We start from the raw sequence: 26,063 nt of genomic DNA, 5'->3' as shown, positions 1-26,063 counted from the left end.
TAGACACATAAAGCATCCTGTACAGTAATTCATGTTTAAAGTGTGCACGTAAGCATCCTGTATCATAACATAATTCATTGGATGCCTGTGGCCAATTAATTTTTATCCAGAGGTTTCAAACTGTCAACTGATTTTAAACACAGGTATCATAGGAGAGGAGAGCTGGTCTTGTGGTAGCAAGCATGACCTGTCCCCTTAGCTAAGCAGGGTCTGCCCTGGTTGCATATGAATGGGAGACTTGATGTGTGAGCACTGTAAGATATTCCCCTGAGGAGATGGAGCTGCTCTGGGAAGAGCAGAAGGTTCTAAGTTCTTTCCCTGGCATCTCCAAGATAGGGCTGAGAGAGATTCCTGCCTGCGACCTTGGAGAAGCTGCTGCCAATCTGTGTAGGCAATACTGAGCTAGATGGACCTATGGTCTGACTTGGTAATTGGCAGCTTCATATGTTCCTATTTAAAGTCTGAGATATGCACGCAACGAATAAGTGTTTTTGTTTAACAGAAGTTGCTTATAGACCTTAACATTTGAATTTAGAGGTTTCATTGACCCTTTTAGCTCTCAGTTGCTAATGCTAGAGCCGCTCTGCCAATCTGTGACCTCAGCACAGTGATAGCAGAAGCTCTGTGACAGTGCTGCCTGGGAGCCCCAATGGTCTTAATGGTTTGTAAAGCTAATTTCATTTCATATTTGTGTCTTTGTAGCAAGGTAATTATTCTGAAGTCACTAATTTTAGATTTAATTCACCCAAACACTACCTAAAATCAACAACTAATTTTATAAGAAGTGTTCCGAGGTATGACATGTTTGCCCTTCTGGATTGTGATTGTGTTTCCATCTGTTACTGTAAAATTATAATCTTTTATCTCTGTGTATAAGTGAAAGTTTAAACCTCTAAAAGAAAGACGAGGCATGGTTTATGAGGTAGAAAGTTGCTGCATAAGAACACTCTAAAGGAGACAGTGGTTGGCATCCTAACTAAATTTACTCATGGAAGTCCTGTTGGAATAATAAGAATAAAAAAGTTAAGCATGCCCAACCAGTGTGTTCTCTAATTTTTTCCATCTGTGTGCGGAATGAGTTTTGTTCTGGGTGGCAGGATCAAGAGAGTGTGTGCCACATGCATTCAGAGTGAGACCGTTCTGATTCAACCTGAATGGGATCTTAAATTATCTGAGTGGACATCAAAAAATGTTTGAGCATGCACACGCCTTAGAGGGAACACTGTGCCCAACCTGTCCTTTTAATTTCAATGGACTTTCCTTGAGTACATTTATTCAGGATGTCAGCAACTCTTTAGACTGCTTCAATCTGTCCTCAAAGGCCCAGCTCCTCTCCAGTGTGTGGAGACCACATAGGTGTCCCCTCTCCGGCTATGTTGTTATGTATGTGATGCCTATTGGATATGTGAACATATGTTTCTGTGTAGAAACATATCCTTTGGTCTACTCTTACAGTTTTCTTCTGCTGGTGGTGCATCTGATATTACAAAAAGGATTAACTTAGTGATTTACGTTTTGTTACGGATTTGTAATTCTATAGATATACCCAGTATGGCATCGAGCAGTGTTTCTCAATGTTTTTGGAGTCATGGACTGGTACATTATTCATGCACAGTTTCCTGGACCAGCAGTTAGTAAGGGGGTTGCCCCCCCTCACCTCCACCCCCAAGCACCTCCCAAAAAACAATTTTGGGCAGTTCTCCGGAGCTCATTTCCAGGCAGTCCTCTCTGCTGGATAATGTTCATTTCAAGGAAGTGAAATGAATGTTATCCAGCAGCAAGGGCTGCCTGGAAATGAGCCCTGGGGAGCTCCTGGTGGCCCCCGCCAGCCCCAAATTGTTTTTTGTGGGGGTGATTTTTATTAGTGATGCCTCACGGACTGGTACTCAATGTCTCATAGACCAGCACCGGTCCACTGGTTGAGAAACACTAGCATAGAAGATTCTAGCTGATCTTTTAATTCTGATTTTTGAAGACTAAAGTAGGTCATATGAGGTTCCAAAGATTACAACAAAAACAGAAAAATAGATAGTAAAGTATATCTCCATTTTAGTGGATCACACAATTTATTAGTATAGGCAGTGATACTGCTCATAAAGAGCTTTCTGAGAGAGAACGCCTGGCTGTTCACAAATTGCTTTCAGAATTCCAATATGTAATAATTTTCTTGTAGCCCTTTATCACTTGCAATGAGGGTGCACATGAGATGTGCACTAATCTCTTATTTGAACCATCTTCAGACAATAAGTTGGAGCCAGGGAACAGGCTTTGAACTTCCATGTTCCTTCCCCCATTCCTCTGGCTGATGCAGTGTTGTGAAGAGTCTTCATTGATACAGCTGCTGAATCTCCTACTTTGTTCATTCATTTATAGCTGCTCCTAAACTTAGGGCCTAGAACAATCCAGTAACCCAGAGAAGCAGTCCAACCATTGGATCCTGCAGTTATTTAAATGTGGGATCTTGGTGACCCTGGAAAATTAAACCTGCTAGAAACCTGTTGACTCCACTGTTCATTTCTTTTAGTAGTGAGAGGTTGATGTAGTATGGTCTATGGATATTGCTCTATCATGAATTTGCTTTTCTTCCTGCTGACCTAGCTTGTTATGAAGGCAGCAGGATTGGCCAGGGGTGGGGATGGTATAGGATACAATCCCAAGGAGGAGTATCATCTGAACGGGGTTGTGAAAAGTGTGATTTTTGTCAAATTTAATGGCCTAAGCATGAAAACGTATTGTGTTATGTTTAACGTTGCAAGAGAGTTTACCTAAGCATAATACTGTACTATATTATGTTAATGTTGCAAGAGAGCTTGCCATGCAGCAAAACAAAAATATATACTATTCTCCATCATTGTGTTTTTTACTTCTGGATTTCATTTGTTCAAATCTGTCTGGTATTTGCTGCTCTCTTGTAGCAGTTACCCCTAAATGCGCTCTGAGTGGCAGTCTGGGCAATGCTGTGGTCACCCCCTCCTCTGTTTTTAAAAGGGCGGTTTAATGCAGGGCTTTGTGTGCTATCAGTCAGAACTATGGGGCTGGTTGTTGCTATCTTGTGTGTGGCTGTTCTGCCTCTCTTGCAGAACAGAGAACTGTACACGCAGCCTGATGTGGTGGCAATCACGGCCATCACTTCCTTTGCACTCTCATTAGGACATGCCGGCAAGTATGCTATCGCAGCAGCTTGTTATCACCGCTGTGGTGATGACATTCAATTGTCATCGTATTTCCTCATATAAGATGGAAATAAAATTGCTCCGCAAACCATTTTTAACTGGAAGCACATGTTGCTGTAGCTACAATAAGCCCACCACAGCTTCCTAAGTATTTGTCCTGAATACTCAAGCATGATATACTGAATATATCATTTGAATTTTTCATCTGTAGCTGCAAGAAATATTTTTTTGCTAGTAAAATACTGTAATTCCTGTTGAGCTTGTTTTATCCTATGAACAGACTCTGCAGGGTGGGACAATTGTATAGGGACAATTACCCACATTTAAAATTCTTTTTTATGTTGCTTCAGTGTTAGAATTGTTCAGGGCCTGCCCACAAGAAGTTTATATCCTTGTGTTAGCCATAAAAAAGCAACTACCCTCTGTGAATGTGTGTGCGTGTGGCTTGTCTTCTAACATATTGTTAGAAAAGCATTCATCCTCTTGAGACCTGTGCTTATTAGCTCACTTAAATACTGTTTTTACTAAGACACTTAGCAGTGTGGTTAAACACAAATCATGTAATCTTCCTGTTAAAAAAGAAAGTCCCATTGTAACAATACAAGCAAAAATTAAAGGGTATATACTTTGTTCAGATTTAGGGATAGATGAACTATTCATTCTGTGGAACAGCAATGTTAACTTCAGTGTTGTGGAGCAGACTCTCTCCTCTTAATATGTTAAGTTTCGAAGGCGGTGATAAAAGAGAAACTATAATATATATAGCTGTTACAAGGATAGAGGTTAGAACATATTACTAAACTGCAAAGAAAAGCATTGGAGTGCTATAAAGTTCTTATGGCATTGTGTATACAAATAAGGAAGCAAGAGGTGTGCACGGAACCGGCGCCTGCTGCTTCACCGTGTTTCCCCCACCGGCACTTTTAAAATGGTCCGGCAGGGCGGCTGCGTACCTCCTTGCCACCCCGGTGCCTTCTCGGACCGGAAGTGGCCAGAAGTGCCCGGTGTACTTGTGACGTGTGTGCACTGGGCACTTCCGGCCATTTCCGGTCTGAGGAGGCATTGGGGCGGCAAGGAGGTATGCTGCTGGACCATTTTAAAAGACAGTGCTGGCGGGGGGACACAGCGGGAGAGGTAAGAGCACCCTTCCCCATCCTTAAAGATATCCCCTCCACAATCAAATCGGCCGAACCGCCAGACATTCAAACTGGTTCAGAGGCCCATAAAAGGGCCTCCAAACCGGTTTGTGCACATCCCTAAAATAAGTAGGGACACTCTTTCATCTGTGATGCACCTGTAAGTATGCACAGAAACACTGACATAGGTTAGAAACACAGAATTATATACAAAAATATGCATGAAATTATACGAGAAATGATCTCTTATTTTCATCTCTGAGTTTATATGCTAAAATTGGAGGACAAATGTGATGGATATAGAAGAGTGGGAAGCCGAACTGTAGGAATATATAGTACTGGCAAGCATATAATTGAAGGAAGGAAGGAAAGGAGACAAAAATAATTCTTTTTAAAGAGAACTGACTTTTACTTATTATTTACTAGAAAAACAAACGTATGCTGATGTAAATCATATATATGCTTTTGAAAGTGGCATGTAATTTTGGGGATAATTTAGAATAAGATAAAATTTTACATAAGCTATCACCTGCCTCCCATCCAGAATGGAATAAAAGTGGCAAGGAAAGAGAGTACAAGATCAGTGAAGATATAGTATTGTAGACCTCTGGAAAGAAGACTAGCCTTCTCCTGAGCCCAGTCCAGTTCACTTCTGTATCTTGGCTGGGAGGCATGCATTTCAGTCTACCCTAACAATCAGCAGAGGCCAGACAGCCCACCTAATCTTTCGTTGGATGACAGGTTGGGCTATTCTGAATATGTCCCTGAGGTCTTTTCACTTTTATAAATCTCTCCAGATTTTTAGAGCATGCTATAGATTCTATAGCATCTATCTGATCTATCTATGTTCTTTTTTTAAACCTCTCTTTGTTCTACCTGCCTCTAAGCAAGTAACAAGAACTTTGTTCAGCTACACTTGTTCATCTAGCTTGAGCATTCCCCCCCCCCTTGGAGGCTGACGTGTGATAGCAGTCTGCATGCATATTGGTGCATACACAAGCAGGCTTACTCTAATTAAAGATAAACCAATCATGCAATAATTTGAAAGAACTTGATACATAAGAATGGTACAGGAATGCATATTTGGTCATGTGAAGAAAATAAGATCAGGGCTAACCGTGCAATCCTATATATCAGTGGATCCCAACCTGGTGGTGGTCCACATGGGTACTGCAGTTGGTCTGTGGAGTGGAGAAAGAGGATGTAATAATAATTAACATCAGCCTTCTCATTAGGTAAAGTGTTATTTCTTTCCTACTGGTAGGCCTACTGCAGATAAATGTTCTACAACAAATGTTGGTGAGCGAGCATAATAAATAGATAGAAATAGCTGCATTTTTATTACCCCTTGATATATAAGTTTGACTCCCATCAACCATAGGTTATGTTTAAAATGTTTAAAACAGCTTGCTTACATGGTGGTCTGCAAAGGCTTTCAATGGCGATGTAGTGGTCCCAATAAAGGAAAAGGTTGGGAATCACTGCTATATATATTTGTTCATAAGTACTACTGTTCAGTGAAGATTACTCATAGGTAAGGGTGCACAGGATTGCAGCCTAAATATTTTTATGTGAATAATAACATTTTGAATGATAAGCACTGGTGCAAATGCATGTAACAAACCCCTGACTTAAAGTAGTCAATAAGCAGCTTTAGAAGCTGCAATTTTGAGTGGAGGAGCAGCAGTAAACGAGGTGCTTTAACTCTTCCCACCCCACCTGTTTTTTCTGCACAGCATTGCCCTCAACATTTTCTACCACCTGTTCCCCACCCCTTCAGGGTCTTAGGTATACATTAAATGGGTGAATACGGATCTAAAACTTTAAAACGTTGGAATTTCGTTACACAGATTTGTGTGCAACCTGTTTTAGTCCTTTGCCTGTTCTCAGGGACAAATATCCCCTGAATAATGTTACATGGCTTGGTGATACAATTAGGTGTGGATGGGATTTGTTGAAACCATATGTGGGTGAGTTAGTGCTCCAGAAGTTGCAGTCTTTCAGGACTTGCCATGCCCATATTTTCAGAACTGATGAGTGCTTACTCATAAATAAGGATTGGCATTTTCAAGAGCTGACAAATCTTTTTTGCATTTCTCTCTGTTACTTTGAAGTATTATTAGAAGGCATGCAAGTCAATAACCAGAAACAGTTGATCATCAGGCAGCTTTAGCAATACATGTTGCTCTCTTAGTTTTGTCCAGGTGTCAGAGTGATATTGTTCAGTATGTTGGAACCATTTGTTTTGTGTAGGTACTTAGAAAATTATTCTGCAGCAAGGAAAAAAAGTCATTTAATGGCTTATTTTTCAGCATCCAGTTTTCTTGCCATGAGTTTTTATGAAAATGTAACATTTCTAAAAGAGCAAACAATGTTGCCGTTAAGATGAAGGAACTTCTGGTACACATTCAATTGGTGTTTTTTAAAATTACTTCTAATATACCCATTCATGTTACAATCAAATGCTTTGTTTGACTCTTTCAATATTTGGGCTGGGAACTCTGAACTGATGCAGAGTGTTTTGTTTTCCTTTGGTAATTGTAAATAGAAATCTGTAGTGAGTTGTTTCCCTTTGTCTCTGTAGTTATCAGAGACTGTTACAGACGATTGCGGTACTCGAGGCTCAGCGTACTCAAGCAGTTCAAGATCTTGAGAGTTTAGGCAGACACCAGAGAGAAGCACTGAAAGATCCCATTGGATTTGTGGAAAGACTCCAAAAGAAGGTATTGCGATGGAAACTTTTTAAGCACTCCTGAGAGATGTCTGATAACAGTAATCCATCTCCTGCAAAAAAGTTTGTGTAGCTGATAGAATTAGAGTAGTTAAGTAGTCTTTTAATTACACAGAACTCAGACCGTTAGAGCATCTTGAGTTTGTTGATTTGTCTTCCTAATTACAGTTTGTTCAAAACTGTTGGAAAGATTTTGAAATAGGGTTTTGTTAGCAAAGTGCCTGTCAAATATTGTAGCTACTGATGTATGACAAGCTCTAGCTCCTTTCCCCCCTTAACCAACCCATTTGGGTTGGTTTTCCTAACATGACCCAGGCCCTCTTGTGTACAATAGCAGCAGCAAAAGCGGCTTCTCTTCACCACTAACACAAACTTTGGTTTGTTCTCCAAGTCCTGCCCTGATCCCAATTTGTTTGGCAGCTTTAGTGCCACGCAGGGACTCATTCTGGCTACAGAACTGTGCAAATGACTGAGTGACAGAGAAGGCCGTTTTTCCAGATTTAACTCCACTCCTCCATCTGGGAATCATATTTTCAGTAGCTGGCAGGCTCCTGCAGACCAGAAAACCATTGCATGTGCTCTTAAAAACACACACACACACACACACACACACACACACACACATTGTTTGAACTCCCTTTCACCAGTTCATACAATCAGGTGAGGCATTGAAACACTATGGTGGAAGAGCTTATGATCCCCTACCTCTGCATATAGAATAATATGGATCGTGATCTGTTGCCATTCATAAGTATGGGTATTAAAGCTGTTCAGGACTTCATGAATGGATTTGCCGGCTCCTTGTGGCACTCACATTCCGGCTCGTGCACTCAGTGTGTTCGTTGTTTTCAGCGGTTAGGGTGCCATTTTGTCAGCTCCTTTCCGACTGCCAACGCTTCAGTACCTTATTGGCTGCTACTCCTCGGTTTCAAATTGGTTCTAAAAATACAGAAGTTGTACATAATTTCTTTGAATATTTGATTTGGACTGACTTTTATTTGACTATTCTTTGTTATTTAGATGTCAGCTTTGTTAAAATTGAAAACCTTGGGCTAGACCTAGATTTTTATTTTATTTTATTTTATTTTATTTTATTTTATTTTATTTTATTTTATTTTATTTATTTAAACATTTTTATACCACCCAAAACTTACGTCTCTGGGCGGTTTACAACAGAATAAAAACAAAGTAAAACATTCGTTAAGACAAAAATGGGGGGGAACACACACATTACAACAATTAAATTTTTTTTAAATTAATATTTTAAAACTGCATTAAAACCATTAAAACAACATTAATTAAAAGCCTGGGTGAAGAGATGTGTTTTTAAAGACTTTTTAAAAGCTGTCAGAGATGGGGAGGCTCTTATTTCACTAGGGGGCGCATTCCAAAGCCTTGGGGCAGCAGCGGAGAAGGCCCATCCCTGGGTGGCCACCAGACTAGCCAGTGGCAGCTGCAGACGGACCTCTCCAGCAGATCTCAGTGGGTTCATGCCGAAGAAGGCGTTCCCTTAAGTACCCAGGGCCCAAACTGTTTAGGGCTTTATAGGTTATAACCAGCACCTTGTATTTTGCCCAGAAACATATCGGCAGCCAGTGTAGCTCCTTCAATACAGGAGTTATATGGTCTCTCCGAGATGACCCAGAGACCAGCCTGGCTGCCGCATTTTGGACCAGCTGTAGTTTCCGGACTACGTACAAAGGCAACCCCACATAGAGCACATTACAGTAATCCAGTCTGGAGGTTACAAGCAAATGTACCACTGTTTTGAGGTTATTCACCTCAAGAAACAGACGCAGCTGGCGTATCAGCCGAAGCTGACAGAAGGCACTTCTGGCCACCGCCTCAACCTGGGAGACCAGGGAGAGTCTCGGATCCAGAAGCACCCCTAGACTGCGTACCTGTTCCTTCTGGGGAAGTGTGACTCCATCCAGAACAGGCAGATCAAAATAATCTCTCGAGTTCCGACCCCAGACAATGAGTACCTCCGTCTTAGCTGGATTCAGTCTCAGTTTGTTATCCCTCATCCAGCCCATCACTGACTCCAGGCAGGCATTTAGGGAGGTTGTGCCCTCTCCTGATGATGCTGACATGGAGAAATAGATTTGAGTGTCATCAGCATACTGATAGCACCCTGCACCAAATCTCCTGATGATCTCTCCCAGCAGTTTCATGTAGATATTAAACAACATTGGAGACAATATGGAGCCCTGGGGAACACCATACAAAAGTTCAGATTTTGAAGAACAACAATCTCCAAGGGACATCATCTGGAACCTGCCTGAGAGGTAGGAGCGGAACCACTGCAAAGCAGTGCTTCCAACTCCCAACCCCCTCAGACGCTCCAGAAGGATACTATGGTCGATAGTATCGAAAGCTGCTGAGAGGTCCAGAAGGACCAACAGAGTCACACTTCCTCTGTCAATTCCCAATTGGAGATCATCTGTCAGGCCGACCAAGGCAGTCTCCACCCCATAGCCAGCCCGAAAGCTAGTTTGAAATGGGTCAAGATAATCAGTTTCATCCAAGACTGTCTGGAGCTGTGAGGCCACCACCCTCTCAATTACCTTGCCCAGCCACGGAAGGTTGGAGACAGGCCTGTAGTTGTTCAAGTCCGAGGGATCCAGGGTAGGCTTCTTCAGAAGCGGTCTAATAATTGCCTCCTTAAGACACTCCAAGATTACTCTTTGGATACTGGATGTTGGCTTTGTTAATAATCTTAAGCAGTTTTACTGGCAAATGTAAAAAAAAACCTTTAAGAGATGCATGGATTGTGGCAGTAAACTTCCATCTACCAGCTGTCACAACTCTTGCCTTGGTGAGCATCATAACCCAGCAGGTTTTAATATTTGCACTATGTTCTCTAAACAAACTTTAAAGAACTGTTCTCTTTGTCTTCGTGCTGCACTCTATGAGCAAGTTCTAAGGCTGCCGACCCAATGCCGAGGTCTCCCTTGTCATTACTGTTAAAGTTGATGTCAGGCACAGCACATGCGCAATCGAAATCCTTGATATCTATGGCTCCTGCTTTGACTTCAGAACATGTCTTTAAGTGTCTGAAAGAGCTCCCAAAGGGTTCTCTTTGACACACTTCCATAAGCACAAAAAGAAGAGGAGATCTTCCAGAAAGGTTCTCTCCCCATCTCCCTTAAAAAACCACAGCAATAAGTCACCTAGATTCCCTTTAAGGTTGACTACTGGGACACCTGGCTGAGATTGAATCTCGTGTGATGGCAACTGCATTCACTATTCAGAGACATGCTTGTTTGAGATCCACTATGCTGCAACAAGATATGAAGACTACTGATAGCACAATGGAATCTCTTAAAAAATCCAAATTCACAGTGGTGAAGTCTTTCACCACTACTGCTTCAACATCTTATTCAACATCACGCTGCCACCCTTATGGTTGGCAGCACACCACCTACAAGCCACAAGACTGTAAGGACTATAGGAAGCCTTACAGACCTTAGCAACGCAAAGGCTTTGGTCCTAAAAACAAAAATCAGGGCTCCCGTTCCCACAAGGATTCCTCTAAACAAAATCTTTGATGTTGGAGACAGTCCACCATCACCACCTCCACAACCTGCCAGTGTTATTACCATCAGCTTGACCATTGCTGATTCCATCAAACTGGCAAGCCATGCCCCAGCATGGCGCCACATAACATCAGATCGGTGGGCGCAACACATTAATGCCACTGGCTATGCAATCAAGTTCAAGGCTTTGCTAGTTTTCTTGGGCATAAAGTATATGTCAGCAACTCTTATGTTGTTGGAAGAAGTGTGGGTTCTGTTGGAGAAAGGGACTATTGTCCTTGTGTGGTGGAGTCAATGACAGGCGAATTCTACTCCCACTACTTTGAGATCCCAAAGTGGGATGTAGGGATCCGACTTAACATGGATCTCAGATGACTCAACATCTTGCCTGCCTGCAACCTTGGAGAAGCCACTGCCAGTCTGTGAAGACAATACTGAGCTAGATAGACCAATGGTCTGACTCAGTATATGGCAGTTTCCAATGTTCCTATCTATGTATGGAAGTTCAGAATGATAATGTTGCAGGATATCTTACCACTCCTCCACAAGGAGGTTTGCAACATTGGACCTCAAGGATTCATATGTCCACATCGGTATCCAGGACAATCATAGAAAATACCTAAGGTTCACTGTAGGAAACTCAGCGTACCAATACAAGGTGCCCCCCTTCGGATTATCCACCACTTTGAGCGTGTTCACAAAATGCATGTATGTGATCATTACACACCTCAGAACACAAAGAATACTTGTTTTTCCTTAACTTGGCGATTGCTTACTGGTGGGAAAAGGCTAAGAAGAGTTAATTTCTCAGATCCACTATGTGCTGAGCCTTCTTCAAGAACTTGGCATCCAGGTCAGTTGGAAAAAATTGCACCTGGACTCTGTGAAACAAATACCTTACATTGGAGCATTGCTGAATATGTACACAAGAAGGGCATACTTACCAAGGGAACGTTATCTTCAGATCTGGGATATGATCACCAGGTTCTGAGACAGACCAACTCAAAGGCCATGCCGCATACAGAGACTACCGGGCTTGATGGCTTCTTGCAGTTCTACTGTGTGCCATGCCCGATTACAGATATGCAAGATCCAACTATTGTTCCTGCAAGTATTTTGGCCCAATGTGGACAGTCAGCACATTGCTCTAACCATCCCACCCTCAATTCTGCAGTCCATATGGTGGTGGACAGTGGAGGCCAATCTCCTGGGGGCATCCCCTTCCAACTTCTCTACCCCATGTGTTTAGTCACCACTGATGCTTCCCTTGAGGGGTGGGGAGCTCACTGTGGAGAACATCAGGACCAGAGTTCTTGGAATTCTCACCAGCACCAACTTCACATCATTTTTTAAAAACTTGTGGCTGTATTCCTGGCTCTCAAGTCTTTTTCTCCTCTACTACAGGGCAAAGTGGTCCAGCTGGAGCGTGACAATACGACGGCCATAGCCTATCACAGCAGACAAATGGGGACTGTCTCCCGCTCGCTGTGTGACTGTCTGGAGGACTCTGAGCCTCCAGATCAGCCTTGCCCATCAAATCCATCCAATTGCCATGCATATGAAAGGGCATAGACAACATCCTTGCAGACGATCTGAGCAGGTCATTTTTATACCTACATCATCACAAATGGGAACTCAACCAAAAGTACCTTCAGTAAGTTTTCTAGATGTGGGGTACCCCGAGGACCAACCTGTTCACCATTGTGGAGAACAAGAAATGCCAGCACTACTTCTTGAAGGCTGGTAATGGAAAGGGCTCCATGAGAGACGCTTTTCAGCACAGCTGGCTTCGGTGCCTCCTGTATGTGTTTTCTCCATACCTGCTCCTCAGGGTGGTTGTGAAGCTTCTCCAAAACAACACAAGGTGCATCCTGATGACCCCCTGGTGGTCCCGCCAACCATGGTTTGTGTCACTATTCAGACTGTCAGCATGCACATGCTTCCACCTGCCTCAACATCACAGTCTCTTGTCCAGAGACAGAGGAAATGTTCTTCATCCAAACCTGTGGACCCTGCACTTGACAGCCTGGAAGGTTGGATTCTGAATAAGATTTTACTCAATAATCTGAAACCTTCCCCTAGAAGGAACTATTTATTTAAGTGGAAGCGCTTTCGCACCTATGCTAGATCTCATGACTTTAACCCCTGTAGGACAACCATAGTCAGGTGCTTCTATACTTAACTACTTTTTAAAACTCCGGTTTAGTCAATGTTTCTGTCAAGGTTAATCTTGCTGTGCTTTGCTGTTCTCTAATCATGAAGGCTCAAGGCTGGGTTGGGAAAACTGTGCTCACATCCTAATTGCAAGAAATTCCTGAGGGGTATTAATAATTTATTCCCTCCTGTAGACCAATGGAACAGTGGAGCCTCTCTTTGGTGCTTTCCACCCTGAGAAACTCTTTGAGCCGCTTTCCACTACTTCTGTAAAGTTTCTGACTTCAAAGACTGCTTTCTTAGTGGCAATCACCAGTGCACATAGGGTTAGTGAGTTGACAGCTCCATGCGTTGATGTACCTTATACTAGGTTCTATCCGAATAAGGCCCTTTAGTCTTATGGATCCTAACGTTTGCCCAAAGATTGTAACGGCCTTACTTTTGATTCAAGACATTTTTATTACCTACCTTCTTCCAGAATCCTACAATTCCTCTTGAGCAAGCTTTACATTCCTTTGACGAATGAAGTTGCCTCATCTTCTACCTTAAAAGGACAAAGGACTTTTATAAAAACAATTGGCTCTTTGTGGCCTTCAAGGGCAAGGCTAGGGAACAGATTATTTCTCACTGAAGGCTGTCGCATTGACTTGTGGAATTAATTTCCATGACCTATAGGCTTCAAGACATGCAACCTCCACAAGCTATAAGGACTCATTCCAGAAGCTCATTTGTTTGGCATCCAAATTCAAGACATCTGTGCTGCTGCTACTTGGTTCACTCACTTGTCATTTATTAAACATTGTTTAATAGATCTTCACTCTGCTGCAGAGGCGAGTTTTGAGAGGAGTATATTGATGGGTGTTAGAATAAGTATTTCATGTGCTACTGTACCCGCCTCCTTATAAGAAGCTCGCTAATCACCCATACTTATGAATGGCAACGGATCATGATCCAGATAAACAGATTGATTACCTGTAACTGATTATCGTGTAGTGATCCGTTGACATTCATAAGACACTCCCATACTTCCCTGCTGCGAAGACTGAAGTACAGCATTGAAAAAACTACTACTACTTATCGGTCACTTTGCTCATGGGCTGATCGTCTATCTATGGCGGTTGTCCAGGAACAGAAAAAATTGCACCCTAACTGCCAAAAGCAATGAGCATGCAAAGTGCACAAATCGGAATGCAGGCACCACAAGGAGCTAGCAAATCCATCTGCGAGGTCCTGCGCAGACGCAGGTCCATACTTATGAATGTCAATGGATCACTACCAGATCATCAGTTACAGGTAATCAAGCTGTGTTTTCCCATATGAATTGGGCCAGCAACATACACATCTGATTATGCAAAGATATAAATCCCATTCAGACATTATGTTGTATGAGTGTCCAGATATCTGTATACTAGTACATGTTTTTGTGTGAATGACTACACTGTCGTCATCTAAAAAGTGAACCTGGGTACAGACCACTTAAATGCGTGGTACAGATAGAAAGTGTGCTACTGTACCTATTTTCAAAATAACATATGGATTACTGTACCTGTGTATAGATTTGTACCTGCATTCAACACTTATAAAAGTGTTGAATGTAACATGTAAACCTAATGGCTCTAGTTCTGTGCAGTTTCTGACTTGGTCTCTGTGTGATCAAGTGCGTTTTCCTCAGAAATTGAGCATACTAAAGTCCTGTTCAGGCATTAGTAAAACTGCAGCCTCTGTAACCAGGTACAACGGCCACAGGACTGTGCCAACTAGCCCTGCACTGAACACTCTCTTAATCCAGAACCCCTGCTCTCCACTCATATGTTTGTCTGCAGAGACAAACTTATTTGGAGGGAGATCTTCCCTGTGATTAACAATGGCTTCACACATCACACTGCACCTTAAGTTTGTCAGAGTGGCCGGAGCCCTGGGAATTGGCTTGTTCCCTACTTCTAGTGTTGAGAAGGACATGCCAAGATTGGGTGTGTCATATGAATCCACCGATCTTGACATAGTCTATGCTACTTGCAGTCTGGAACGCATACTTCAGAACTTAGTTACAGTTGTCGGGTTCCAGACTGCAGGTAGGTTAGAAAATGGCAAGATTCATACAACACACCCAGTTCATACAAAACACCCAAGCTTAGTGTGTCTTTCTGACACCTGAAGTAGGCGCACATGCGTTCCTGGGACTCCAGCCACTCTGTCAGTATTGTATATGCTGACTGGCAACAGTTTTCCAGAGTTCGACAGGTGTCCTTTGTAGCCCTACTTAGAGATGCCAGAGTTTGGGACCTTCTGTATGCAACTCATGTGCTACAACACTGAGCTGTAGTCCCACAACAAAGCTATCTGCATGTGGAATAGGGACACTCATGCCACTCTTCCATCACATTGTTTCAGTACCATCCTTGGCTGAATGTGTGAACTCTGCATTTTGCGGAGTTTGGGAGAGGGGCTCTACACTCATTCTACTTATGATTGAGGATTAAGGTGTGTGTTTTGTACAGAGATGTTAATATATAGCAGCACCACAAACAAGTGATCATCTAGTAATGGGAGAATAGCAAAATTAGTTTGAGGGCAGTCTATGTGTTTGTGGAACTTATTGTCATTGGTTACAATTGTTTTGTGAGAGAAGACTATCAAATGAGTGTTAGAAAAATATCCATAAGTATTCTGGCAATTACATTTTAGCTGAGGAAGTTCTTGTTCAAGCATGGTTTTGTTCTGTAACTTCTATTTGTTGCTCTCCTAGTCTCTTTTAGGCTGCTACATTTGTTCATAGAATTGATGGAAAATCATACTTTTTACACAGTTAATGAAGGTAGCAAGAGGAGGTGAAATTATACGACTTTAGTGATAACAATTTAAACACGATTGCCAGTTAGCTTTCATTATTTGTCTTCTCTACGTATTTTATATACTCTGCTGTGCATTGATTGGTTTAAAAACTTGGTTAACGTTCTTGCTAAATGTGGTGGCAGTGTAAGACTTGAGAGCTGATATGACCTAAAAGCAGGTCCAGTATTCTGTAATTTCATATCATATCATGATGTTGCTTTCTCTGTGTTAATTCCCCCCCCCCCTACAATTCTTTTAGGTTGATGTAGGGCTTCCATATCCACAGAGGGTAGTTCAGCTGCCAGAAATATCCTGGGACCAATATACTACAAGCCTTGGGAATTTTGAAAGAGAATTCAGAAACAGAAAACGTAACAGTAGACGAGCAAACCTCGTTTTTGATAAAGGTAAGTCAAGAAATAAATTGGTTATGAAACAAAATACTCTAATAACACTGTAGTAATAACTTTCTATTACTTTTAGTAGGTTTACCTACCAGACCAAAAAGCCCTTTAGATCCCAGAAAGGATGGAGAGGCCACTTCATACTCTGTATTACCTTTTAGTGATTGTCCAGAAGCTTCAACAAACAACCGTACACAGGTAAATGCTATCAAAAACAAAAAGGACAAGTTGTTCTAGTAAGAACTAATCTGCCTACTTTCACTGTCAATAAAACTGGACTAAATTTGGTCGAAATTAGTTAGGCAGTTCACAAGTTAGCCCACTTGCGCCCCAAACGTTCATGTTCCCGCCATCTTGAATTGGGGTGAATGACACCATCACAAACTATTGTTTGACATGTCATCCAAATGGGTACCCACTTGCACCTCAGATGTTTACGGGTCCACCACCTTGACTCAGGGTGGATAACATCATTGCAAACTATGCCCTTGAGCCATTCCTATGTGTCCCTACAACTGTAACAAATTGGGCTCAGATCAGTTAGGCGGTCCTCCATCTTGAATTGGGGCGGATAACATCATAACAAACTATGCCACTGAGGTCCCCCTATGTGTCACTCACTACAATTGTACCAAATTTGGTTCAAATCGATTAGATGGTCCACAGGTTAGCCCACTTGCACATCATACATTCATGTGTCTGCCATCTGCTTATTTATTATTTATTTATTAATCTTATTTCTATACCACTTGATACAGAAATCTCCAGGCAGTGTACAAGTTATAATATAAAGCCAATATAAAACAGTGACAATTTCATAAAACAGATAAAAACAGTCCCAAGTAAAAACATTAAAATTAAATTTCAGTTTCAGTTAAAAGCCTGGGAGAACAGGTATGTCTTGAGGTTATTCCTAAAAGCAGAGAAGGAGATGCCCTCAATTCAGCAGGGAGCATATTCCAGAGCCCTGGGGCAGCCACAGAGAAGGCCCGAGTCACCACCAAACGAGCCGGCGACCACCATAATCGGACCTCTCCGGTTTATCTAATGGGCAACAGGGTTCATGACAGAGAAGGCACTCTCTTGAGTACCCTGGACCCAAGCCATTAAGGGCTTTATAGGTAACTAGTATTTTTAAGCCCGTTAAAATAACGGGCGCTAGTACCTTCCCCCCCCTTTCTTCCTTCTCCCTCTTTCTCGCCCTCCTTTCCTTCCTTTTTTTTCCTTTTTCTCTCTCTCTCTTTCATTCCTTCCTTTTCTCTCCCTCTCCCTCTCTTTCCTTTCCTTCCTTTCTTCCCCCTCTTCTCCTTCCCTTCTTTCTTTTTTCTTTCTCTTTCCCTCTTTCCTTCCTTTAACGGGCTCGCTCTTGGGGGCTGGCTGCTCCTTCCTCCCTTCCGTCTTTCTTTTGTCCTTCTCCCTCACTCCTTTCTCCTTTTTCTTTCTCCTTCCTTCCTTCCTTCCTTCCTTCCTTCCTTCTCTCTTTCCTTCTTTCCCTCCCTCCCTCCTTCTTTCTTTTGTCCTTTTCCCTCCCTTCTCTCTCTTTTCTCTCCTTCCTTCTTTCCATCTTTCTATTGTCCTGTCTCCCTCCCGCACTCCTTCCTTTTTCTCTCTCTCTCTTTCTCTGTCTTTGCCTTCCTCCTTGATGAAGAAAACATGCTAATTGGAAGCTTGATAATATAAACTATGTTTGTTGGCATACATTATGGGGTTGCTATCTTTTAGCAGCATTAAATCATTGCATGAGAGCACTGCCAAAAAACCTCAGTTTTAAAGTTTTAAAAAAAAGTGCAGTCAGAAAAAGTGCAGTGCAGTCAAAAAAAGTGGGAGAAGGCATACATGTATACCAATATATTCTAATCTGGCAAGCAGCAAATGACTTAAAGCAGTATACTTGGACTTATTACTTTAGTCCCACTGAAGATTCAGGGACTAAACCAAATTAAGCTAACACTGAATATTAAAGCACAGCCTACAGTTCAGTGGGACTAAACTGGTTTAAGACCTGGTATGCTCACCCGCCTGCCTCCGAGGGGGGGGGGAAGGGAGGGAGGGGGCGGGGGAAGGAGGGGAGTCACTGGGGCGCCTCCGCGGCGGCTAGTGCCGCCCCCCACTCTGCGCACGGCCAGCAGCAGCAGCAGCGCCGCCGCCGCTTCCTTTTGTGACGGGTCTGGGGCGCGTTTACTTTCCCCCGCTGGCGGGGCGCAGATAGAAGTCATGAGGAAATCTACTATTTGACTGCAGTCGCAGTCGGGTGGTGGCGTCTTATCCGAGAAACCAAAGGCGGCAGCGGCGGCAGCAAAGACAGCAGTCTTTGCTCTTTGTAATTCTCCCCCGCCTGCTGGCTTTTATTTCGTGTGATTTTCTTCCAGAGTGTTTATGCACGTGGTTTGGTGTTATATTTTTTAATTCCCCCATGGAAAAAGGCGCAAGGATTCTGTATGCAAGTCAGTAGCGCAACAGGCTTCTGTCGTGCAGCTGAGCGCCTCCTGCTGCTGACCTCCCGGTTCCCCGGCTGCCGCCTCAGCCCTCCCGGTTCCCCCGCTGCCGCCTCTGTCCTCCCGGTCCCCCTGCTGCCGCTTTTGCCCGTAGGCAACACGTTCTCAACATGGCCGCCCGCCTCTGACCTCCCGGTTCCCCGGCTGCCGCCTCAGCCCTCCCGGTTCCCCCGCTGCCGGCTCTGTCCTCCCGGTCCCCCTGCTGCCGCTTTTGCCCATAGGCAACACGTTCTCAACATGGCCGCCCACCTCAGCCCTCCCGGTCCCCCTGCTGCCGCTTTTGCCCATAGGCAACACGTTCTCAACATGGCCGCCCGCCTCTGACCTCCTGGTTCCCCGGCTGCCGCCTCAGCCCTCCCGGTTCCCCCACTGCTGCCTCTGTCCTCCCGGTCCCCCTGCTGCCGCTTTTGCCCGTAGGCAACACGTTCTCAACATGGCCGCCCGTGTCCCTGCGGCCATATCTTTCTCGGACGTTCTGGGCATGCGCGAAGCGCATGCCCAGAACGGCCGAGAAACACACGGGCAGGGACACAAGATTACATTCTAGGGCTTTATTATAGAGGATAACCAGCACTTTGTATTTCGTTTGAAAACATATTGGCAGCCAATACAATTCTTTCAAAATTGGTGTTATATGGTCCCTTCGAGTTGACCCAGAGACCAATCTGGCTGCAACATTCTCTACCAATTGTAGTTTCTGAACTAAATACAAAGGCAGCCCCACATAGAGTGCATTACAGTAGTCAAGCCTAGAGGTTACCAGCATATGTACGACTGTTCTAAGGTCATTTACCTCCAAAAATGGATGCATCTGGCGTATCAGCCAATGCTGATAAAAAGCACTCCTGGCCTCTGCCTCATACTGAGAGACCGGGGAGAGTTTGGGATCCAGGAACATTCCCAGACTACATACCTGATCTTAAGTTTCAGGGGGAGTCTAACTCCTTCCAAATCAGGCAGATCTAAACCATCCCTCCAGTCCTGACCCTCTACAGATAGTACCTCCATCTTGTTTGGATTCAACTTCAGCTTGTTTTCCCTCATCCAGCCCATTATTGCCTCCAGGCAGGGATTTAGTGGGGTCATGCCATTTCCTGATGAAGTTGCTATGGAGAAATATACCTGGGTGTCATCAGCATATTGATAACACCCTTGACCATACCTCCTGATAATCTCTCCAAGCAGTTTCATGTAGATGTTTAAAAGCATTGGAACCTTGTGGGACTCCACACTTTAGTTCACGCTTTGCAGAATAACAGTTTTGAAGCGACACCATCCGGAATCTGCCAGAGAGGTAGGAATGGAACCACCGTAGAACAGTGCCACCCAATCCCACCTCCCTCAAGCAACCCAGGAAGATACCATGGTTGATGGTATCGAAAGCCCCTGAAAGATCCAAAAGAATCTGCAGAGGCACACTTCCTCTGTCGATAGCCAGTTGGAGGTCAACTATCAGGCTGACCAAGGCAGTCTCCACCCCATAGCTCACCCGAAAGCCAGTTGAGAATGGGTCTAGATTATCTGTGTAATCCAAAACTGCCTTGAACTGAGAGGCGACTGCTCGCTCAGTTGAGGAAGATAAGAAACAGGTCTGTAATTAGCCAACTCTGAGGGGTCCAATGCAGGTTTCTTCAGATGTCTAATAATAGCCTCTTTAAGACAAGGAGGCATCCTGCCCTCCCTCAGAGAAGCATTTATAATGTTTACCAGATCGTCTCTGATAATGTGACTTCCAGATGAGATAAATCAAGTTGGTCAAGAGAACAAATCTTGAATTGAGGTCATGAGATAGTCACAAACTACGCTGTTGTGAGGTCCCTACAACTGTACCCGATTTGGTTCATATTGGTCCAGGCATTGCAAAGTTGATAGGAGGGGGACACACACACAAACGGAATGCCGGGTGATCTCAAAAGCCTCCTGGAAAATAGGCTAAAAAAGCCAGAAGCCATTCTTAGAATTTTATGAAACTGCACTTTGGATGCATCTAAATGAAAGCAAGGATTTCAGTTTTCAAATTCCTAATCATCAGGATGCTCTCTATTATCTCTAATAAGATATTTGATTATCTGCCTTATCTTTCAGCAGTAAACAATAATAGGTCTAATATTTTAATTAGACCTGTCACCTGATTAAAGATTTTTTCTACACACACATGCGCACAGACACTTTATTTATGCAGCTGCCCTTACAAATTGTTCTCTGGGCAGCTTGCAGGACTATAAAATAAAATAGTTAATTTAATTCATCATCAGTTTTATTACGGCCATTGGCCAGCAAAAATGGTAGTAACAAATATACACAGTACGTCAATAAAACAATGCTAAAACATTTAATTGTATATTTAGCCAATCAATTTATTAAAATTGCATACAGATAAGCAATTTGTCTGAAGCAAGAAGTATACTTCCTTAGGTTTTAGATGAACCTAAGGAAGTATACTTCATGTGGAAGCAGGCATATTAGAGGAATCCCCTAATGTGTGAGGACAATTTTTTAAAAAATATAGTGTTTGTCATATGCAGCTATTTTAAATACAAATACTTATAACAGCGGGGTTTTTCTAAGCCTGTTAATTGAGGACTTTATCTAGATAGATAGATAGATAGATTGATTGATTGATTGATTGATTGATTTCTATACCGCCTTTTCAAAAATGGCTCAGGGTGGTTTACACAGAGAAATAACAAACAAATGAGATGGAACCCTGTCCCAAAGGGCTCACAATCTAAAAAGAAACTTTAGATACCAGCAACAGTCACTGGAGGTACTGTGCTGGGGGTGGATAGGGCCAGTTACTCTCCCCCTGCTAAATAAAGAGAATCACCACATTAAGAGGTGCCTCTTTGCCAAGTTAGCAGGGGTCTATAAGTTTTGTAATTCTTGTTATTATCTAACCAATTTATCTATTAAACATTGCAGCTCTAGTTTTATAGGGGTTTTTTAAATGGATAAACTCAAGCTATACCAGTGTGTGTGTATTAAGTCCCATTTAATGTTGTACCCCATATTTAAGCAGATGATAAGAGGGCGACTTTGTGATGAGACCAAACCTGAAACATTTAACCAGCTGTGGACTGTAGAAGAACAGGTAATGGAAAACTCGTAGATAATATATAAAGTACTTAACTATGAGTGACATGACATTCATTTAATTTTTGCATTGGGTGATTTCTTTCTTTCTTTGTGACGGTCTTAGAAAAAACTTGAACAATTACTTTTGAAGTATCCTCCAGAGGAAGTAGAATCTCGACGATGGCAAAAAATTGCTGATGAGCTGGGAAACAGAACTGCAAAGCAGGTAATAGGAAGTTACATTCTTAGAGAGCTTTGACTGTCTCAGTTAATGCTTTTACAAGGAGATTGATGTAACTGGTTATGTAAGTTTTTATTGAGTGGAACTATTTTATGTTGGCTCCTTTATTTTGCTTTTTAAATTTGAAAATATACAAAAGTAAAGCCCTTCTTAGATTTTTTTTTTTTAAAGGGCTGATACACAAAAGAAGTGGTCACTTCTAATAAGTGCAGTGGAGAACAATGATTCGATGAGCTTTTGGAGATTAATTTCAATATCAAATAATAAGATACATTCCACTCAGGTCTGCCCAATAACCCCAGAATCATGGGAAACTCATTTTCGGGCACTTTATAATGATATCTCTCCTCAAGGTGCCCTTCCAATAGGTTCATTACCACATTGGTCTCCGGTCTCCACATATGAGATAGAGCAGTTAATCATGCAATTGAAATGCGGGAAAGCACCTGGAAACGATTGTATCCCGCCGGAACCTCTGAAGCTCTATAAAGATTGGTGGGCTCCTGTGCTGGCTGCTCTCTTCACACATATCGATCAAACTGCACAATTCCCTCAGGATTGGGGAACGGTGATTGTGGTTTCTATCCATAAGAAAGGCAAAAGGGATGACCCCTTTAATTATAGACCAATAAGCCTTTTAAACATTATAAGTAAACTCTATGCCAAGCACTTATGTGCCAAATTATGTGCTTGGATGGAGCAGGAGTGCATCATTGAGGATGAGCAGGCAGGATTTAGAGCTAATAGATCTGGATTAGACCACTGCTTAATATTGCAACATCTTGTGGACAAACAGGTCAAAAGGAATAAGTGACCTTTGTTTGCCGCTTTTATAGACCTTAAGATGGCTTTTGACACAGTTTCTAGAGGCCGTCTTTGGTCTAAATTGGTGGCTACTTCTATGGACCGAAGGCTTCTACTCTTGCTCATCAAAATGCATGAAAATTCCTTTTTAAGAGTGCGTTTAGACCATGCTGGTAATCTTACAAACTTAGTACCCATTAGGAAAGGGGTGCGACAAGGGTGTATATTAGTCCCTTACTTATTTAATCTTTATATTAACGATTTGATAAAGTGTTTGCAGACATCTGACACTCATCCACCAAAACTAGCTAACAAGAAAATCCCAATCCTGATGTATGCCGATGATGCAGTAATACTATCTCAAACCAGGGTTGGGCTCAAAAGAGCGTTAGATGCCTTAGCACTTTACTGCAGAGAGGAGCATTTACAGATCAATTACAACAAATCTAAAATTATGTGCTTCACCAATAAAGTAAAAAAATTTGTATGGATGCTAGATGGACATCGACTAGAACAGGTAAATCAAATAAAATATTTGGGGGTAATTTTTCAACACAATGCTGGGAAATCAGCACATATAAGTATGGTCACAGAGTCGGCAAAACGTAGCACAGCAGCAATCTTAAGATTTTTTAGAACTCAGGGTGCAGGCTTCATACCAGCTGCTTTAAAGCTCTATACTGCAAAGGTCATTCCGCAATTATTGTATGGTATGGTATACAACTAGGTCCATACTCAAGGTTTGACACTCTGGAAAGAAGCCAATCAGGGTTCTTGAGGAACTTATTTGGCACTCCAAAATGTACAGCAAATGTGACTTTAAGGACAGAGGCTGGCTTTATAAAAATTGAATCTCGGGCCTGGCTTCTGACTATTTATTTCTGGTTGAAAATACATCTGCGACCAGTTGGTTTAATTCCTGAGTTTCTCTCAGTTAGTCCCCAGTCACTATGGTGTGCTACAGTAAGTATGAAACTCACCTCTCTAGGTTTAGACCCAGCTCAACTGCTGGAACTGGGTCTAGCGAATGCGAAAAGAGTAGTGAGACAACGCTTTGTTGATATTGAGATCCAAGAAAACTGGGCTGCGCTTCCAGAGTTTTATAGAGTTATAAGAACTAATATGGATCTTTCCCCCGCAAAATATCTGTCGACAATTACTTATTCTAAGTTTCGATGGATATTCACGAGAGTAAGGGTTAATTCCTTTCCATCTGCACTTCTAGCTGGGAGGTTTCAGAGTGTGCCTTTAGAAGAACGACACTGTAGTTGTGGGTCAGGAGATACAGAAACTGTCGCACATATCCTTCTCCACTGTAAACTCCATTTATATCCCAGGGAACGTCTTATTGTTCCTTTAATATGTAAACTGGTAGGTTACCGATGGTTATCCGATTTGCAAGGTTATCCGATGATAACCTTGTAAAACATCTGCTTTCAGATAAAGATGCTTCAATTTCTATTTCTGTAGCTAAGTTTAGTTATATTGCTTTTAAAAGGTATAATGGGATATCATCCTAATTTTAAACTCTGTGTGTGTGTGTGTGTGTGTGTGTGTGTGTGTGTGTGTGTGTGTGTGTGTGTATAGATATATACACACACACACACACACATTTTAATGCTTACTAGTTTTTATTCTCTATTTGGTCAATGACTGTAAATAAAACAATACAATACAATACAAAAGTAAAGTGTCTGGACAATTTTTGTTCCTTAGAATATAGCAATAAATTATATATGGTTTCAGAATAATGTGATAGAAAAATATCTTTCAGAAGCTTATTGGAAACCGGCAAAACAGTTCCAGTTTCCTAAGTAAATAGTTGTGTTTTCCAGGCAGAGCCTTACAGGGCAAGCCAATTTCTCAAACTACAGACCCCTATTTTTAAGATAATGTCTATTCTTTTAGGAAGCTAATATGTTCTCAGCTGTTATGTAGGCATTAGGTATTCTTCACCAATTCCATATCGCTATCTTTCATTCCACCTTCGCAGTATCCCAACATAACCACAGGGTTTATAGATAAAATGTACTCCTATTGAGTCTACAATCATTTTTTGCACTTTTCCTCCCAAAGACCAAATTTTGTAACCAGAAACCAGCGGAGATAATAATCAGTATCTCTTGCACCACATTTCCAACATACTGTTCTAAGTGAGGTAGAATCTAAATCTAGAGACGTAAATTTTGGGTGGTATAAAAATATGTAAAATTAAAAATTAAAAAATAAATAAATCAAATATAAAAGTTCTTCATATGGACAGCAGTTAAGACTCGGAGTAGTCAAATTGTATTTGCTATCTAGTAAGTTTTGCTTGTCTATGAAGTACGTTCAGAAATGCCTGACTGCAAAAATAGTGGCCATATATCGATCATGTTTTCTCTGCAACATTTTATATGTTCTAAATCGTTTCCTACCAGCAGTAAATACTTTACTGCTTTCAAATACGTACAGTATATCTTTCCAATAATTTAATGTAGCTTTCTTATTAACATTAGTATTGCATTAAATTTACATTGCATTAAATTTATAAAATTAATATTAATTTTTAAAATATTAATTTAAAAATAAATTTAATATATTTGGTAGAATATTTATATTTTCAAACAGTTCCAAATTCATATAATATTCTTTTAAATAATTGCTCCAGGCAAGACTACACAGTCAATCAATCAATTTTTATTACAATCGCAGACCAGCATAAAACACGGCACAGCTTGCTGGGTGATGCTGAACAAATTGCACCCCCATCCTAACCTACCTTACAGATTGTTGTTTGAGGATTAACTGGGAAGGAACATGTATGCTATTTTCTTGAAGTATGGGGGGAAACGTACAGTTATCGTTTATCCTGATAATTTGCCAAATTTAAAAAGTGTTGTCTCATTATTTTTCCAAGTAACGTGTAGATCTAGTTCTCCTACTATTTGGGGTTGATTTTTTTTTTTTAACTACTAGCAGTATTTGCCAGATCTTGCAGAACATAGAAGTGTAACTTTCCATATCTAGAAATTACAAGTTACCCAAATAAGTGAGAAATGGAAGGAAGAGTAGTAGTTAGGTAGTTAGGGAATTAGTACTAGATAAATTGGTATTGATCAGGATAAGCTTTAGTCACTGTTTAGAAATAATCAGATACATGCATTTAACTGGGTTTTCCCCCCTTCTTACCTCCAGGTTGCCAGCAGAGTGCAAAAGTATTTCATAAAACTGACTAAAGCTGGCATTCCAGTTCCAGGCAGAACTCCAAACTTGTATTTGTACTCCAAAAAGGTAACTGTAGGAATACATCAGTTTTGTTCCTTGTATTTCAATACAGATACATTTGGAAAAACATGTATGGTAATCTGTCAGTTTTTGCACTATGACACATTTTTCACTTGCATAATTTGATCAATCTATCTATAACACCTAGTGTGCAGTTGTATGTATAATTAGAAACTGAAGAGTTTCTATCGTGCAAGGGTGTGCGTGTGTGA

General features: G+C 41.8%; 1 protein-coding gene across 9 annotated transcripts in view; it reads left to right on the top strand.

Moving 5' to 3' along the window:
- Positions 1 to 26,063, top strand: part of ZZZ3 (zinc finger ZZ-type containing 3) — an 87,834-nt gene that overhangs the window by 43,895 nt on the left and 17,876 nt on the right. For 6 of the 9 annotated variants that reach the window (XM_053247943.1, XM_053247938.1, XM_053247935.1 and 3 more), the window contains 6 exons: positions 6,894 to 7,032; positions 15,825 to 15,972; positions 16,049 to 16,167; positions 21,481 to 21,555; positions 21,664 to 21,765; positions 25,762 to 25,857. In XM_053247943.1, the coding sequence (XP_053103918.1) occupies positions 6,894 to 7,032; positions 15,825 to 15,972; positions 16,049 to 16,167; positions 21,481 to 21,555; positions 21,664 to 21,765; positions 25,762 to 25,857 (679 nt within the window). The remainder of the gene's footprint in view (positions 1 to 6,893; positions 7,033 to 15,824; positions 15,973 to 16,048; positions 16,168 to 21,480; positions 21,556 to 21,663; positions 21,766 to 25,761; positions 25,858 to 26,063) is intronic. The other 3 variants (XM_053247942.1, XM_053247941.1, XM_053247940.1) reach the window with 3 other exon arrangements.

Source organism: Hemicordylus capensis, chromosome 4 (assembly GCF_027244095.1).
Source record: "Hemicordylus capensis ecotype Gifberg chromosome 4, rHemCap1.1.pri, whole genome shotgun sequence".
Taxonomy (NCBI): domain Eukaryota; kingdom Metazoa; phylum Chordata; class Lepidosauria; order Squamata; family Cordylidae; genus Hemicordylus; species Hemicordylus capensis.
This window is presented reverse-complemented; position numbering and strand designations above follow the sequence as displayed.